The sequence below is a fragment of the Onychomys torridus genome, chromosome 12 (assembly GCF_903995425.1).
Source record: "Onychomys torridus chromosome 12, mOncTor1.1, whole genome shotgun sequence".
Classification (NCBI taxonomy): Eukaryota; Metazoa; Chordata; class Mammalia; order Rodentia; family Cricetidae; genus Onychomys; species Onychomys torridus.
In genome coordinates, this window is record NC_050454.1 from 55,868,768 (window position 1) to 55,885,587 (window position 16,820).

The 16,820-nt window shown below is 45.9% G+C and overlaps 1 protein-coding gene across 2 annotated transcripts in view; it reads left to right on the top strand.

Moving 5' to 3' along the window:
• The first annotated feature begins 333 nt into the window (after nt 1-333).
• Cxadr (CXADR Ig-like cell adhesion molecule) overlaps nt 334-16,820 on the top strand; it is a 54,853-nt gene continuing 38,366 nt past the window's right edge. Inside the window, exon 1 of one of the 2 annotated variants that reach the window (XM_036203365.1) lies at nt 334-544. In XM_036203365.1, coding sequence (XP_036059258.1) covers nt 502-544 — 43 coding nt within the window. In that variant the 5' untranslated portion in view covers nt 334-501. The remainder of the gene's footprint in view (nt 545-16,820) is intronic. The other variant, XM_036203364.1, reaches the window with a different exon arrangement.

A 16,820-nucleotide genomic window follows, 5' to 3' on the forward strand; every position in this document is an offset into this window, starting at 1 on the left:
TGACCCTGGAATCCGGCGGCTGCTGGCGGGTGGAGTGCAGGAGCCTAGCTCGGTGTCTAGGGAGAGGGAGTAATTCTGGCCTGGCGCCGGCCCCGGGGGAGGGCGTGACTGCAGTTACAGCGGTGAGACTGGCAGGCTGGTTCCCAGTTCACAAAGCAGCGATTTTGCCAAGGCAAGAAGGCTGCGGGGGGAGCTGGAGGTGGCTCCCAGTGCGAGCAGGTGTAAGGCTCAAGACCGCTGGAACTGGAAGGCTCCCTAGAGGGGGCCGCGCGCTGCGCCCAGTTTCCATGGTAACGCCAGGGCGCCAACACTGTGGGCTCTTGCCAAAGGGGCTCCGGACTGCTGCCGGAAGTGACGCGTTCACCTGCCGAGCTGGGGCGGGGCGCAGAGGTGCCTTCGCTGCTGCCACCGCCGGGAGCTAGTCGGGAGTGTACCAGGCTCTGGAAAACCCAGGTCCCCAGCTAAGAGCGTTCACCTGCAAGCTACGACCCGGCAGCCACCATGGCGCTGCTACTGTGCTTCGTGCTCCTGTGCGGGGTTGCGGGTGAGTGGGGCATCCCTCTGTCCCCAGTCCTTTGCGCTTGCAGCCCGCGGCCTCCCGGGAACAATGGGGCGTGGGGGGAGGGGGCGGCTCAATTTGGGGCGCTGCTGCGGTGGTGGCGGGTGGGCACCCACCCATGCACCGGGGTGATCTGGGACGGCCACGCGCGCCACCCGGCAGAGTGCATCTGTCCGGGGAGCTGCGCCAGGGGCGTGGGGCGTCTGGGCGGCAGCGGAGCCGGGATCAGATCGCACCGCAGCGGTGGCGGTGGCTCCTGGAGCGGCGTGCGGGGCGCGCCTCCAGGGCAGCTTACCCAGGGGGGCCCACTTTGCTTTATCCGCCCTTGTTTTGTTTCCCGCCCTGGCCCGGGTGTTGGGTCCGCCAGCATTCCCCGATTTCCAAGCTCCCGGCTGCGAGTTTTTTTAGGTATCGGGTAGTCCAGGCGGGGAGGCTGAATTACAAACGCCATTATTGAGAGAAGACTGAGCCGTTCGGTGTCAATCGTCCTGGCTACCTCTAGGAACGGAGCACCCTAGCTGCGCTAGCCGGGTGGATTTTGGTTTCAAAGAACAGGCTAGCTCGACCGAGCCATCCCTAGACCGGGTGTTAAGGAAGCCGACGGTCTGATATCGGTGTTGGGGAGGAGTTACCCCGGGTTTGTAATGAGTTGATTCATTTTTTAAAAAGACGACGTTCAGGTGGTGAGTTGTGTGGTATTAGGAATCGCCTATTTACATCTATCAGCTGCCGAGCCTCTTTCCGGGAGACGAAAAAAAGGCATTTAGAAAAATGCCTGGACCCCAGGACGCACAAACATTTTGACATTTATAAATTGCTTTTTCTAAGTGTGTTTTAACTAGTTGATCTCATTGAATATATATACTAAGCATTGGGCGGAATTTTAAAACCAAATGGATCATAAAAAGGATTCACACGTTCAACTCTGGGAGGCACCCACACAGTGTGTTCACCGAGGAGGATGATTTTGGTGAGGGTCTCTGGAGTTGGGGAGGAGGTTGGGTCGGTGGCAGCTCTGTCTTTTGGGATGGCTCTCTGCTTCCTGCTGAAATGTTAATTCCATTGTTGGATGCCACAGCTGTGAACATTACTCATGGGATCAACATTCTAGTAACACGTCTAATCTGTGGATCTGAAGCCATTGCTCCACCTCCACCTTTTTTTGATACAGATCTTTTAGGCTTGGCTGAAATTTCGAAAGTAAATCTTCTGGGAAACATTGAACCAGTTCACGTAGTGTATCCCACCTTTGTTTTGTAAAACAAACTCAAGTTGAGTGCAGGAGGTTGTGTTTCCTGGAGGACATACTGTTTAGACCACGTCCAAAGCAGAAACTGTAGGAGATTGACCACCTTCCCTTTTTTTAGTTTTACTTTTATTTGGTAAAGGAATGGGGTATTTTTTCTTCTGAAACGCCTCTTTTATGGTCACTCTTCCTACTAAGGCTACTGTAGTATGCTTAGCCATTCAGTTCATATAGTGGGTGTTAGGGTGTAGTGGACATATCATTAAAGGACAAACGTTTTCATCTAAACAGGACTATTTCCACTCCAGTTTTTCTGCTTAAGAACTCAAGAGTTCCCCAGCCAACCCCGCCTCCCAAAAAATACCCCCCAAACCAAAATCCCAAACACCTCAGAAACTAATTGATTCATGGCTCTGTTGGCTCTTAGATACAGTGGTGAGAAGTCTGGCTGACTGTTAACACAGTTGGCTCATATTTGCAAACTAAGCTTTACTAATAGATGCTGTGCTACAGACTTGCCTTCCCAAGTTTTTTTTTTTTTTAATAATTTATTTTTATTTAATATTCGTTGGTGTTTTGCTTGCATGTATGAGTGTGTGAGGGTGTCAGAAGCCCTGGAACTGGAGTTACAGACAGGTGTGAGCTGCCATGTGGGTGCAGGGAGTTGAACCCAGGTCCTTTAGAAGATCAAGCAATCAGTGCTCCTAACTGCTGACCTATCTCTCCAACCCAGCTCTGGCCTTTGCAAGTTTTAAAGGGTTTTGTGTTGTCCTGGATGCTGATGGGACTCTGGGACTCTGGGACTCTGCAGGTCTATTTGTTGCCTATGTAGACCCAAGTCATGTGATTAGGAGCAGTAGTGGAGCTGTAGCAGTAAGAATAAATTTTTTTTTTTTTTGAGCTGAGGATCGAACCCAGGGCCTTGCGCTTGCTAGGCAAATGCTCTATCACTGAGCTAAATCCCCCACCCAAGAGTAAACTCTTGATTGAACTGTTAGTAAGCATGTCCCCTCATTCCCACCCCCTCCACCATCAGCAACCAAATCTGGCCTCCAGTATATTGTGTTGAGGATAACCTTGAACACTTGATTTTCCTGCCTTTTTTTTCCAGTGCTAGGATTAGGAACTTAGGGCTTCAAGCACTCTACCAACTGAGCTACAAACATCCACAGCCATAAGTGCTACTTTCCTAATGGCTACTGTTTTTTAAGGGTCCAAGGCTTGCCTGGAACTCACACGTGTAGACAGCAAATTTAGCAGCAGCCTTGCTTCAGCCTCTACCTCCTACTTGCTAGATTTACAGGAGAACGGCCCCACACCTGACTCTCAGGCTGTATATACATTCCTTTCTCAAACAACACTGGAGGGTGGTATGTATTATAGTCGTTTCTATTGTGTGGGTAGAGAAACTGAGGCATGGAGTGGTTGTGTAAACTACCGTGCAACAGTCACAGTTGTGTTCTTCATTCTGCTCATGTCACTGTGAGATCACACCTTTGAGTGAGCCTCTTTTCTCTCTGATTACCTCTAATTGATATCCTCAGCTCCAACACGGGCCACCCGTCACTTAGGAGGAACCTGCTGTCGGTCTGACCATGGGTCAAATATTGAAGGCTTTTATGACTCGCCTTTTAATGTCATGGTTTTGGTTGAGCGCTTTTGAGTCACTGTGAGGACTCCAGTGTTTTTCCGGGCTTAGGATACTGTTGGAGGAAAATAATGTGCCTGAATGTACCTCAAGTAGTTTTGTTTTTGGAGAGTGTGTCAACCAGGGATGGGCTTTGAATTCCTGATTCTTCTGCTCCACTTCCCAAGTAGCAAGATTACAGATGAAGTCCAGCCAGCACCAGCATTTCTTTAAAAAAACTCAGCTGGGTGTAATGGCACACACCTTTAATCCCAGCAGTCTGGAGGCAGAGGCAGGTGGATCTCTGCGAGTTCAAGGACAGCCTGGGAGATGTAGAGAGACCAAAATCAAAATGAAACAATAACAACACAAACAAAACCACCCAAACCTGAAACAACTAATTCTTTGAGGGTTTCATACACATGTATATGATGCATTTCAGTCTTATCAACCTCCTCCTAATCTTTCCTGATGACACCCCCCCCCTCCGCCACATGTCCTCCTAATTTCATATCCTTTTACAGTCCAGCGAGTCCATTCAGTGCTGGCCATATGTGCATGGGTGTAAGCCATGCACTGGAGCATGTCCACATGTGCAGAATGGAGACCCATGCACTGGAGCGTTGACAACCTACCAACGTCAATTCCCTGAAGATAACCGACTCTCTCTACTCCAGTGGCCTTCAGCCACTGAAGCTATGGGTGAGGAGGCCTCCCCGAGCTCCTCCTCATCTGTGATGGAAACTTGACTGGCTTGGCCTTAGGGCCAGCATTTCAGAAAGTTTGTTCAGTAACGGGGTACTGCTGGTTTTCACTGTACCAATGTGAGTAAACCGTAAAACACCCCGATTCCCAGTCACTTGCTAGGCTGAGCCACAGTCAAGCACTCCTCAGTTGCTTTGTGTGTGTAGAATAGGTATACTGAGGAAGAGATTGGGTAGATATTGATCAAAGGATGCGTTATTTCCAGTGGATCAGAGGAATAAGTTTAGGAGATGTATTTGAGCATGTTGACCATAGTTAATAACATAGTCTTGAAAATTGCTGAGTAGATTTTAACAGTTCTTACCACAAAAAACAAGTATGAGGTAATTGTCTATTCCATGGCTTGATAGAGTCATGCCAGAGCATACTGGTGTGTGCTTCCCTTCCATGCTCCCTCCTCCCTCTTGTGCTCCCTCCTCCTCCCCCTCCTCCCATCGATCCCTGGCTCTCTCTCCTTAGCTAACTTGGACTATTATGCAGGCAGGCTGCTCGGCAGTCATCCTCTTGCCTCAGCTTCCTGAAGGCTGGGATGACGGGATTGTAGGAGTGAGCCTCTACACTGCCATCTCACTGTTCTGGTCTAGCCTCTGCTGTGTTTGTGTCTTTGAAATCCCTGAACCCTCGTTTGGATTCTTCCCAGCCACCCGACTTGTCCTCCGATGCTTTCTGCGGCAGCTTTCCCATGGTGTCCTTAAACACGGGCGACCTCGTGTCACTGTCAGCTGGTTGATACACATGAAGATGCATTCCAACTCAACTCTTTTGAATTCTGACCTACTGTTTCCCTTTTCTTTCCTTCCCTCCATTTCTACTTCCCTTTCTTTTCCTTGCCCCCAACTCCCATCTCCATTTTTCTTAAGTTCTTTCTGAAATCTCTTTCTGTTGCTAGAGCAGGTTAACCTGAAATGTACTCTGTAGCCCAGGCTGGCTTTGAACTCAGGGCAGTCTTTCTGTCTCAGCACCCCCCCTCTCCAAGTGCTGGGATTATAGACATAAGCTACCACACCCACTTGAGTTACCATTGACATGACAGTCAGTTTTCATTTGCATACCTTAGATTTTTCCAAGTTGCTAAGTAAACTTTCCATTAATTAATAGATCAAATGGGTCTATTCATTCAAGTATTTATGGCTTACTATATACTATGCTCTGTCCTAGATGCTTCTACAATAGTGTATGATATTGCAAATTATAAAATGTGTCAACAAAGATGTGGAGATTTGCAATGAAGGATATATGACGTATCTTAGGGGTTGAGAAGTCCAGTGGATATACAATATGTAACAAATACTGTTGAAACCTTTATTGTACATGAGTCGTAAGATGGCCAAGGGTGGGGCCTGAGGTTTTGGGTTTACAAGTGCCATATGATGTCATTGCTGACCATGTTTAGTGGACAAAGATGTAAAGGCTGTTTTGAGAGCTTGGCAGAAAATGATAGGTTGGTCAGGTCAGCCCTGCACACCCATGATCCTGAGAAGCTGGTGCAGTTGTGAAAGTTCTCCGGTGGTAACAATGCAGCCCTTCTGGAGGCAGGTAGTACTGCCAGTGCCAACAGGACTTTGGCTTGATCTGAGCATGAATGCCCCCTGTAGACATGCTGTGCGGTGATGTTGAGCTTCCCCTGGGGTCTGGCAAGCTTTTTTGGGAGATGTGGTAGTGAAACCTTCTGTCTGATTCCTTGTAGGAAAGGCAGAACTTGGAGAGAAGCAGTGCAATTTCTGGCTTGATTTTTGTGGTGGTATCACAGTCTATGGGGAGAATAAAGAAAAGTGTAAGTGTGTGTGAGTGTGTGAGTGTGTGAGTGTGTGTGTGTGTGTGTGTGTGTGTGTGTGTATGTGTGTGTGTGTGTGTGTGTCTTTTCAAGATGGAGTTTCTCTGTGTAACAACCTTGATTGTGCTGTAACTTGCTTTGTAGACCAGGCTGGCCTCAAACTCAGAGATCCGCCTGCCTCTGCCTCCCAAGTGCTGGGTGGGATTAAAGGCGTGCACCACCACCGCTGGGCACTGCTGGTCAATTCGTTTGTTTTTTAAAAACTTTATTGTTTTTACTTTATGTGTGTAAGTATTTTGCCTGTAAATTATGTGTGTGTGCCCCCTCCATACCTGGTATCTGGGATGGCCAAAAGAGGGTGTCAGGTCCCCCTGGAACTGTAGTTACTTACTGTGTGGCGCTGTGTGGGTTCTGTTTCCAGAACCCGGGTCCTCCTCAAGAGCAAGTGCTCTTACCAGTGGAGCCATCCTCTAGCCCTTGACTAGGATCTTAAAAAGACAGGAAGTAACAAACAAACAAATAACAACAACAACAAACCAAAAAACCAGTAGGGAGATTTTTACAAAGGACTAATCCCAGGAGAGGCAGAGATCAGCAAACCTGAATTGTGGATCACTAATGAGAGACACTAACTGCAAAAAAAAAAAAAAAAAAAAGGTAAGGTGAAACAGGAGGTGGCAGAAACGTCATCCCATAATAAGCAGCCCAAGATGAGAATGTGGAAGCATCAAGGCGTGATAAGGACAAGGGTGGGGTGGGGTGGGGGTGTGGAGGACGGAGGATGGAGGACGGAGGATGACTAGGCGGTGAGGTTGTCTCTGGAGATGGATGGAGAAATGAGGCCGGTCCCATTGCCCAGGCCAACGGTTGTGAAATTGGGGTCAATGGATCCCACAAGGACAGCGTCTGTGGTGGTGAGAGAAGAGCTGGGTTTTAATAGGTCGCCTGGGTGTCCGGTTAGTGGAGAATAGAAACTGGACTGTGCACATTGCCCCCTTTATCCCTAATTCCAAATCAGAAAGAAGCCAGCAGATCTTGCCTTTTCTCCCTCCACATCGAAAAATCTCCCTAACCTCGTTATTTGAATGTTGTTCCTCCTGCGGATGAACTCCTGAACCCTTTGGTTGCTCAGAGACGGCACACTTCTGTCTCATCTCTTACTTCTGGACCTCATGGGTGATGCCTGTGTATGCTTTCAACCCCGTTTTTCTGGACCCTTCCTCACTCTTCTTTTCCTGTTGTAACCAGGTTTTTTGAAGCAGCTGCCTGCGATTACTGACTCAGTTACCTCTTTTCATGTCACATGCTTCTGTGAAGCCGCAGCTGTATACACCGAAGTTATACACCGAAGTTACTGCTGCTGTGGCTACATCACGCCTTGCCTCTTAAACCTTGCAGCAGAAATAGCTTTATTGGGGCTGGCTGGAGAGATGGCTCAGTGGTGAAGAGCAGTAGTTGCGCCCCCCCCCCCTTTTTTGAGACAGGGTTTCTCTGTGTAGCTTTGGAGCCTTTCCTGGAGCTCACTCTAGCCCAAGCTGGCCTCGAACTCACAGAGATCCATCCACCTGTCTTTACCTCCCGAGTGCTGGGATTAAAGGAGTGTGCCACCACTGCCCAGCCTCAGTGGCTGCTCTTCTGGAGGACTCAGGTTCAATTTCCCAGCATTTATGCGGTGGCTTACAATCATCTATAACTCTAGTCTCTGGGGATCCACCACCCTGTTCTAGCTTCCATGGCACTGCAGGCTCATGGTGCCTATATGTGCAAAATAGCCATCCATAGAAAATTACAAATAAACCCTGTTAAACAGTCTTCCCCTCCTGGGCTGTTGCTTACTTTCCACTCTGAGAATTAGGCTCTTTCATGTCTTGCTAATCTTGACGGGTTGTATTCGGTTTCCCACTTGCGCGGTACGTGCAGGTTTCCCAGGTTGTGTGGTCTCGGCTCGCATACCTGTGCTGACAGCCTCTAGTCCATTTCTCGTCTCTCACGGCCTTTCCCCATCATATCCCACCACTCAGTCACCAGCCCCACTCGGACTTCACACTTCACCGAGCACCATTTCTTCTGACATTGAATTCCTTCTCAGTCACCGGAAATCTCCGGCAGAAGTGTGGGGATTTGACTCTGAGTTCTCATCTGCTCACATCCCTCCAGCTCTGAGCGGTTCAGGTCATAACAACAGAGTATCTGTTAAACTTGGTGAAATACCTTCACAGCTGGCCTTGCTTGGGTGAACTTTCCCCTGTGCTCCGGGCCGATCCCTTTAACACCAGGCACATCTTATTATGACTGTTTTTTCTCGCCAGACTGATTCTTTGATGAGATAAAGGTACTGTTTATGCCCTCGCCAGCTGACATCGGAACTGTGCGCATTCACTGGCTGTGTGTGGGAAGGTCTGTAAGACACTTGGAAAGGACCTAGAGTAGAAAGAGTGTTTGAAGGTCAGAGGTGGTGGGTGGAAGAGCTGAGGGAGGCCGGGCCCGGTCTCCCACCTGGCCAGCTCTGGGTCAGCTCTGCTTGAGTGGTCAGGAATGGAAGGAGTCAGTTTCTACTGCATCCCAATCTTTTGGATTCTGTTTCTAGTCTGTTCTTTTTCCTCCACTGGCTGCCACATTTCCCCAGTTCACACACAAGCCATTATCAGGTGAGAACTGATCTCTTCATGAGTAAATAAAGGAAAGATTTAAGCTGGGGCTTTCGACTGTGTTCTTTCGGTGGTCAGAAAGTCATGGATGTGAACGCTGAAATAGTAACCAGGAAACAAGTAGCAGCTAACTAGAACGAACTTAGAACCTCCCTTGGCTTCTTGGTTTTCGTCTAACTTACACTCATTCCTTAGGAAAAGAAAGCCAATAGTCTAAAACAGTGGTTCTCAACCTGTGGGTCTAGACCCCTTTGGGGTTACATATCAGACACCCTACATTATCAGATATGTACATTACTGTTGATAATACCAGCAAAATTACAGTCATGAAGTAGCAATGAAATAATGTTTTGGTTGGGGTCATCACAATATGAGGAACTGTATTAAAGGGTCACAGCATTAGGAAGGTTGAGAACCACTGCTCTGAAATGATTGTTTGTGGTGCTATTGTGGTCCCCACAATATTGTGCACCCTAATAAATTTATCTGGGGTCAGAGAGCAGACAGCCACTAGAACAAAGCCAGAAATGGTGGCTAGAAAATGGGTCAGAGCAAGCCATAGCAGAAGTTGGGTGGCGGTGGTGGTGCACGCCTTTTATCCCAGCACTTGGGAGGCAGAGCTAGCTGGATCTCGGTGAGTTTGAGGCCCCTTTAGAAACAGCTAGGCATGGTGACACACGCCTTTAACCCCAGAAATCCAGCCTTTAATCCCAGGGAGTGATAGCACAAAGCAGAAAGGTATATAAGGCGTGAGGACCAGGAACTAAGTTAGTTAAGCATTTGGCTGGTTTAGCATTCAGGCTTTGGAGAAGCACAGTTCAGCTCAGATTCATGTGGAGGAGGACTCTGAAGCTTCCAGCCTGAGGAAACAGGATCAGCTGAGGAACTAGCAAGGTGAGATAGCTGTGGTTTGTTCTGCTTCTCTGATCTTCCGCATTCACCCCAATAACTGGCCTCAGGTTTGATTTTATTAATATGACTCTTTAAGATTCCTGCTACATTTGTTAGACTGGTGTTTATATTTAGATTTTTCTTCTTGAAGCTGGAGAGAGAGAGGGAGGGAGGGAGGGAGGGAGGGAGGGAGGGAGGGAGAGAGAGAGAGAGGACACACAGTCAGTAAAAGTGCTTGTCATGCAAGCATGAGGACCTGAGTTCGATTCCCAGAACTCATAAACAGCCAGATGTAGTGGCATGTACTTAGCATCAGCACTGAGGATGCTAGGACAGGACTATTGGCTGCTCCTTGACTGGCCTAGCCTTCATGGTGAGCTCCCAGGCCAAGAGACTGTCTCAAAAAGGCCAAGGTGAACGGTGCCTGATTGTCCTTTGACCTCCACGTACATATATATCTGCATGCACATGTGTACCTGTACACACATGTATACACATGTACGAAAGATGTTTTCTGTTTCCTTATTCACAGTGTCTTGTTAGGCCTCACCTCTCCTGAGTGATGGGATCATAGAAATCTACTATGGTGTCTCTGGAGTTAGATCATTTCCTAGAGACTAGAGAACAAAGAGGAATAATCTTTCCAACTTGCCTTTTTTTTCCTACATAATTTCTAAATTGGGTTGAAATTACAGACGGAGGAACTGAGGAGTGTGGGTGCTCCCCTTGGCACAGTGGTACGATTTCTTCCGGAAGCTGGAAGAACCTTCATGGTTCTTTGGGGTTCTGTGACTCCTGTTTTCTGCAGATTTACTTTTCCTAGCCCATACTGACTCCTGGCTAACAGAGGACAAAGTTAAACTGGTTTTCCATTGAGTACCAAGCAGATGATGAAGGCGGAGAAGGTAACTATTGAGCAGGCCAAGAAGGTAACATTGTAGTTCCGGTGCTTTCCGGCTTGTCTCTGGAGCCCTCCTCCATTCACTCTCTGCCATTTTGATCTGGAACAAGGGGTTAGCTAGGTTAGAGCGCAATCCTTAAAGGGCTCCACTGGGGTCAGCAGTATTTACAGTTGGTTATAACTGAGAGGGTGCTTGAAGAAGACTGCTTCCTGCTCCCACAGGACGGAAGGAAGGGAAACTGTGGCAGTCTGTTTGGGGGGTATATTGTTATCAGTGTCAGGGTTCAGTGTCTGTTCCTCAGTGTTTGAGAGAAGGGTTTGGCATGGTTAAGTGAACTAACATGTACATAATGAGGAAATACAGATGTCTTTGGAAACAAGTCCATTTCCCTGATGTGAAAGATGTTTAGACTACAAGAAGGAAAGAGACACGGGGATACTGTTGCATCTTCCGAAGACCCAAGTGTGCTTTCCTGGGAGCTTTCCAGGTTTCCTGAAGAACAGATAGATGCCTTGACTCATAGATGACCCTCTGTCAAGGACTGCTAAGGGATACCCAGAAGCTGTGAACCAAATGCCATGAGTCATATCTTTGCCAAGTCCTTAGAGTGAAGATTGTCACCAGTGTCTTCAGACTTAGAGTAAAGAATGTTTTGAAATTGAAAACCAGGAAGTCTCTGTGTTTTCAAGTGGACTAGACATAAATTTTCACCTTGTTTTGTGCCGCAGTAGTGTTGCAGTAAGAATTGAGAAGACTCCTTACTTGTTCACTGCAAACATGATCAGTTCAAACCAATCTAGAGCCGGGTGGTGGTGGCGCATGCCTTTAATCCCAGCACTCAGAGGCAGAAGCAGATGGATCTCTGTTTGAGGCCAACTTGCTCTACATAGTGAGTTCCAGGACAGCCAGGGCTGTTATACAGAGAAATCCCATCTTGTAAAACAAAAACAGAAGACAAATAAAACAAAACAAAAACCAATCTAGACTGCATTGAGTCTGGGATAGAGAGGTGAATATTCCCTGTTTCTGTTCTGTTTCTTTGATGTGGTCTCAGTGTGTAGGCCAGGTTGGAGTTGACCTTCCCGCAACCAGCCAATCATAGCCTCCGGAATTCTGTGCCTGCAGGAATGGGCCACCACTCAGGGTTCCTTGTTTTTGAAAAGCAATTTTATTTGAATCTATTCTCTTAATAGCTTTGAGATAAGGACATCTATCTTTTGAAATTATTGGAATCAAAGCTTGCATCCAGTTCACTGTGGCCATGATTTCAGACTGTGCTGTGCAATGGAAATGGGAATGCATATTACATATGCTACTAGAAAATTTCTTTCAGCCATATCTGAAAAGAAAAGGTGCAGTTAATTGAGAGTAACTTTTAGTCTTGTTTATATAAAACACATTTCATGTATGATCAATTAAACATATTAATTGAGATAGTAAATATTTATTTTCCATGTAGTCTTTGAAATTTGTTTAGTGTCTCTATTTATAGCTCATTTCAGCTTGCATTAGGCACTTGTCCAGAAGTAGCTGGCTGTTACCATATTGGCCAGCATAGATCTAGAATGCAAAGTGATACTTCTATAGTCATCCCTAGGATGAACACCTGCTTTGAAAATGCACAAAAGCAGTGTGTCATCAAAATTAACAGAGTATGGCTTTGGATTGTTTATATAATTATGCATGTCACATAGTATTTTCTGTTGGCAGTGAGCTCAATAAAGTCTCTTGTTTCTTATTTAGTTTCTTTTAATCGTCAGAGCAATTGTTACATGCATACAAAAATATGTCAGCACATATTTGATGATTATGAACATTACACATTTACATGGAAGACAGAAAAAATAAAATGTGTGCACAAAAATTACTGCCTTAAACTTGCCCATGGAGGAAAATAAATGTATTTATGGTGAAGTACCCAATAAGCAGGATACAGTGACCCTGGTAATGGAGGAGGAGGAGGAGGAGTTTGAATTCACTTTGGGATATTGGGCAGGCATTTATACCATGACTAAAGCAGCTAAAACTATACTAGTTTAGACATGCATGTCACAGAAGTAAGTGACCTTTTTTGTACCGGTTTACTTTTTTTTTTTTTTTTAAATAAGGCAATAGAAACACTATGTACTGATTTTGGTATGTCCATTTGTTAAGTTTCTTATTTCATTCCAATGTTTTCTTACTGCTTTTGCCGAGTAGCTTCTTTCTAGGCTTATGTTAATGAAAAAGGAAGAGAAGTGGGCTAAGATTTTTTATGAGCAAGGAGCCAAGGAGATTTCCTAAAATGGAGTGATAGCATAGCACTTCATGAAGGTGATAAAAAATATTCACCATGGCAACCATTCTACTTTTACCCACAATGCTTTGTATTTGTTTTGTCAGACACATTTGAAATTAGCAGCTGTGTAGTGGGGACCAAAGGGAAGACAGTGTACTGCTTACATAAGACAGGGAGGGCTACAGTCAGTGGTCAGAGTTGAAACATCAATGCAGCCTTTCAAGAGAGGGTCTTTGTGAGGGATTGGGGGGGGGGGGGTGTCTCAATGCGGTTCAGCCCTTCTTATATCTGCGTGCTCCTTGCCTGCCTTTCTTTCCATGGTTATTTACGTTTTCCTTATTCCTGGCTTCTAAGTTCTCTATTAAGATATTTGTTATAAGCAACCTCAATTCCTGTGGAGGTTTGAAGGAAGTAACGTGTCTTTTTTGCTGAGGTGTGGCGGTGGGCTTCAGGGGATAGAAATGAAGGCACCGTTCTGGGAGGGAGGGAGACATTTTCTTCTTTAATTTCTTGCACCCCAGTGTAAACTAAACTGTAATTGTACTATGTAAATTTCCAGTCTTTCGGGTGTCTTAGTGTTTCCAGGGTTCTGTTTCTCTGAGGTTTTCATCCTCAAGTCTGAGCGTTCTTCTGCATGTTTCCCTTTTTACTCTATTGTCCTTTCTTTCCTATTGACTGACCAGCATGCGCAACATTTCTCATTTCAAACAACCTTTCCTTGGACAGGAACTCAATCTGTCTACTGTTTTTGTCCTCTTCTCGGAGGCCATGTTCCTCAAAGTAGTAGTCATGTCTGTCTGTGCTTGGATCCTCCAGGCATTCTCGTCAGATGTATCCCAGGCTACATCCACAGAGCTAAGCTGGAGTGGACCTAGTAGTGATCATCAAAACTAGTAGATACACTTCAATCTTGTTCTTTTTCCTAATAAATGTTGAGTTCTTTCTGTTTGGAAAACCCTATTACTAAGTGTTATAGATAAAAGGCCCAGAGGGGTCTGTATCCTAATAGAAGGGATGGGTTTGGTACATTGATTTGTTATATATTGTGCTGGTTTATGGTGATATTTTATTTGTACTGAAATGTGATTTTATTTGTATGTTAAGCAGGCTAGTCTTATGTCAACTTGACACACAAATTAGAGTTATCTGAGAGGGAGGATTGAGAGAACACTTCTGTAAGATACGGCTGTAAGGCATTTTCTTAATTAGTGATTGATGGGGGAGGTCCCGGCGCATTGTGGGTGGGGCCATCCCTGCGCTAGTGGTCCTGTGTGGAATAAGAAGGCAGACTGAGCAAGCCAGTAAGCAGCACTCTTCCATGGCCTCTGCATCAGCTCCTGCCTCCAGGTCTCTTCCCTGTTTGAGTTCCTGTCCTGACTTCCTTCAGTGCTGTGGAAGCGAAAGCCAAGAAGCCAAGTAGAATCTTTCCTCCCCAACTTGCTTTTTGGTCATGATGTTTCATTGCAGCAATAGAAACCCTGACTAAGACATATATTATAGGCATGCACCACCATGTCCAGTTTATGGCATGGTGGAGATCTAACCCAGGGTTTTCTGCATGCTAGACAGTCCTCTGCTCACTAAGCTATAATCCCCGCCTGAGACGGGCTTTTAAGATGACAGTGTATTGTCTACTGCCCTCTGTTTATTGAAGAGAGAACACCGGTTTGTGTTAGAGCTTGTCCTTTGAATATTTTTTTCTAACTCTGTGTCTGTGTGTGAGTGTATGTGCCTGAGAGTTTGGAAGCATTGGATACCTGGAGGTAAAGTTCCAGGCAATTCTAAGCTGCCTGAAAAATATGCTGGAAAAGGAACTCTGGGCCTCTGGAAGAACAGTATGTGTGTTGTTGGGTGTTTTCATCTTTTACTCTTTGTGGGGGGGGGGGGGGTCTCACCACGCTGCTCCCAAACAAATCACATGGAGAATTACTTTACTTATGAATACCTGGCCTTAGCTTGGCTTGCTTCTAGCCAGCTTTTCTTAAACTATCCTGTCTATCTTTTGCCTCTGGGCTTTTATCTTTCTCTATTCTATGTACCTTTCTTCACTTCTTACTCAGTGGCTTACTGTGTAGCTGGGTGGATGGCCCCTGATGTCCTCCTCTCCTCCTCCTCTTCTCATTCCCTATCTTCCCTTCCCAGATTTCTCCTTCTATTTATTCTCTCTGCATGCCAGCCCTGCCTAGTTCTCTCTCCTGCCTAGCTATTGGCTGTTTTGCCCTTTATTAGACCAATCAGGTGTTTCAAACAGGCAAAGTCACACAGCTTCACAGAGTTAAACAAATGCAACATAAAAGAATGCAACACATCTTTGCATCATTGAATAAATGTCTACAGCATAAACACATGTAATACATCTTCAACTAACATTCCACAACCACTGAGCCAACTCTTCAGACCCTGGTCTAGTCTTATTGCATTATTTTATTTGACCCTATAGTGATGTAGGCATTATTACAATTTATTTGTCCATTTTACAACACAGGTATCACTGCACAGCCAAGATTGGCCTTGAACTCACAAATATAGACTAGGATAGTCTCAGATATATGGTGATCCTCCTGCCTCAGCCTCCTGAGTGCTGGGATCTAGGAATATACCACTGAGCCTACATGGCATTATTACCATTTATTTTCATCTTAAATGTGAAAGCATCTAGTCACCATAAGGCTATAAATTGCTTACGGACAATTTTATCAGCTAGCTTTGAATTTGAACTCAGATCTGACCTTGCAGCCCTAGCTGTTCATTGGGTAAGTTGCTTCTAGTGATTCAGGTTGTTGAGAGGTAGAGTCTGAGCTGCTAAGCTGTTAGGCAGGAGGTAGAAAGGGATGATGGCAGGTGTCTTTGGTTGATTGATGGACTACACTTAGAGCACATTTAATTCTGAAATAGATAATTTAGTTCAACGCCTTTATGCCTGAGGCCCAGAGAAGCAACTTGACCAAAGTGACCCAGACACAGTTCTGTGTGTAGGTGTGTATATTTTTGTATACCAAATTTGACAACATATTACCAGTCCTCTATTTATTTCTTTACTAAAAAGAACAATCTGCCTGGACTCTGAGCCACTGTGCTCTGCCTGAAACACTCTTTGGAAGTTTAGTGTGGTGGTTGGGGAGATGGCTCAGCAGTGAAAAACAGGCACTGCTGTTGAAGGAGGACTCAAGTTCAGGTTCCAGTACCCATGTCAGTGTGGCTCATGACTACCTACCTGTAACTCCAGCTCCGGGACCTGCGCTACCCTCTTCTGGCCTTTGTGGGTACTGCAAGTCAGGTACACAAACTCATTCACTCACACGTACAACCCCACACACCCTCACCTCAGTCACTCACATGTATGCATGCACACAATTAAAAATAAAGTATCGGTTAAAAAAGAAGCTTAGCGTGGAAGAGGGTCCATGCATATTTCAATCCCTCCCCACCTTGCAGATCAGGAGGTTTTCTGATGGCGGACTTGGCATTTTCTAGTGATTTGGGAGATGGAACCACTTTCACTGTCTCCCTGCAGGATGATTGTAGCAGAGGAGCCCTGTTCTGTTCCCTCCTCCATACAGGTTGACTGTGGCTGAGACGAAGTCAACCACGTTGATTTGTATTTTGCTCCATTAGAAGCTAAACTACATCTCAATGCCTCCGATTCTTTGCCAAATGGAGATACCATGAATATCTCTGTCATAGAGTTGTTAGTGAGAATTCAGAGTTCACCTCTAGATCGGTGGTTCTCAACCTTCCTAATGCTACAGTGCTTTAATAATACAGTTCCTCATGTTGTGGTGATCCCCAACCGTAAAGTTATTTTCACTGCTACTTCATAACAGTAATTTTGCTACTGTTATGAATCGTAATGTTAATATCTGATATACAGATGGTCTAAGGTGACCCCTGTGAAAGGGTCGCTTGACTCCCCAGGTTGAGAACCTCTGTTCTAGAGCATTTTGAAAAGTGCAAAGCATTTAATGAGTCCTCTTCCTGTCTAAATTAAGATGACGGTTTCGAGCTGGGTATTGTGGTCTACAGCTGCAGTCTTGGCACGAAGGGTCTAAGGTAGGAGGGTCTCAAGTTCGAGGTCAATTTGAGCTACACAGTGAGACCCTGTCTCGAAAAGTCATCTTCCTTTGCAAAAG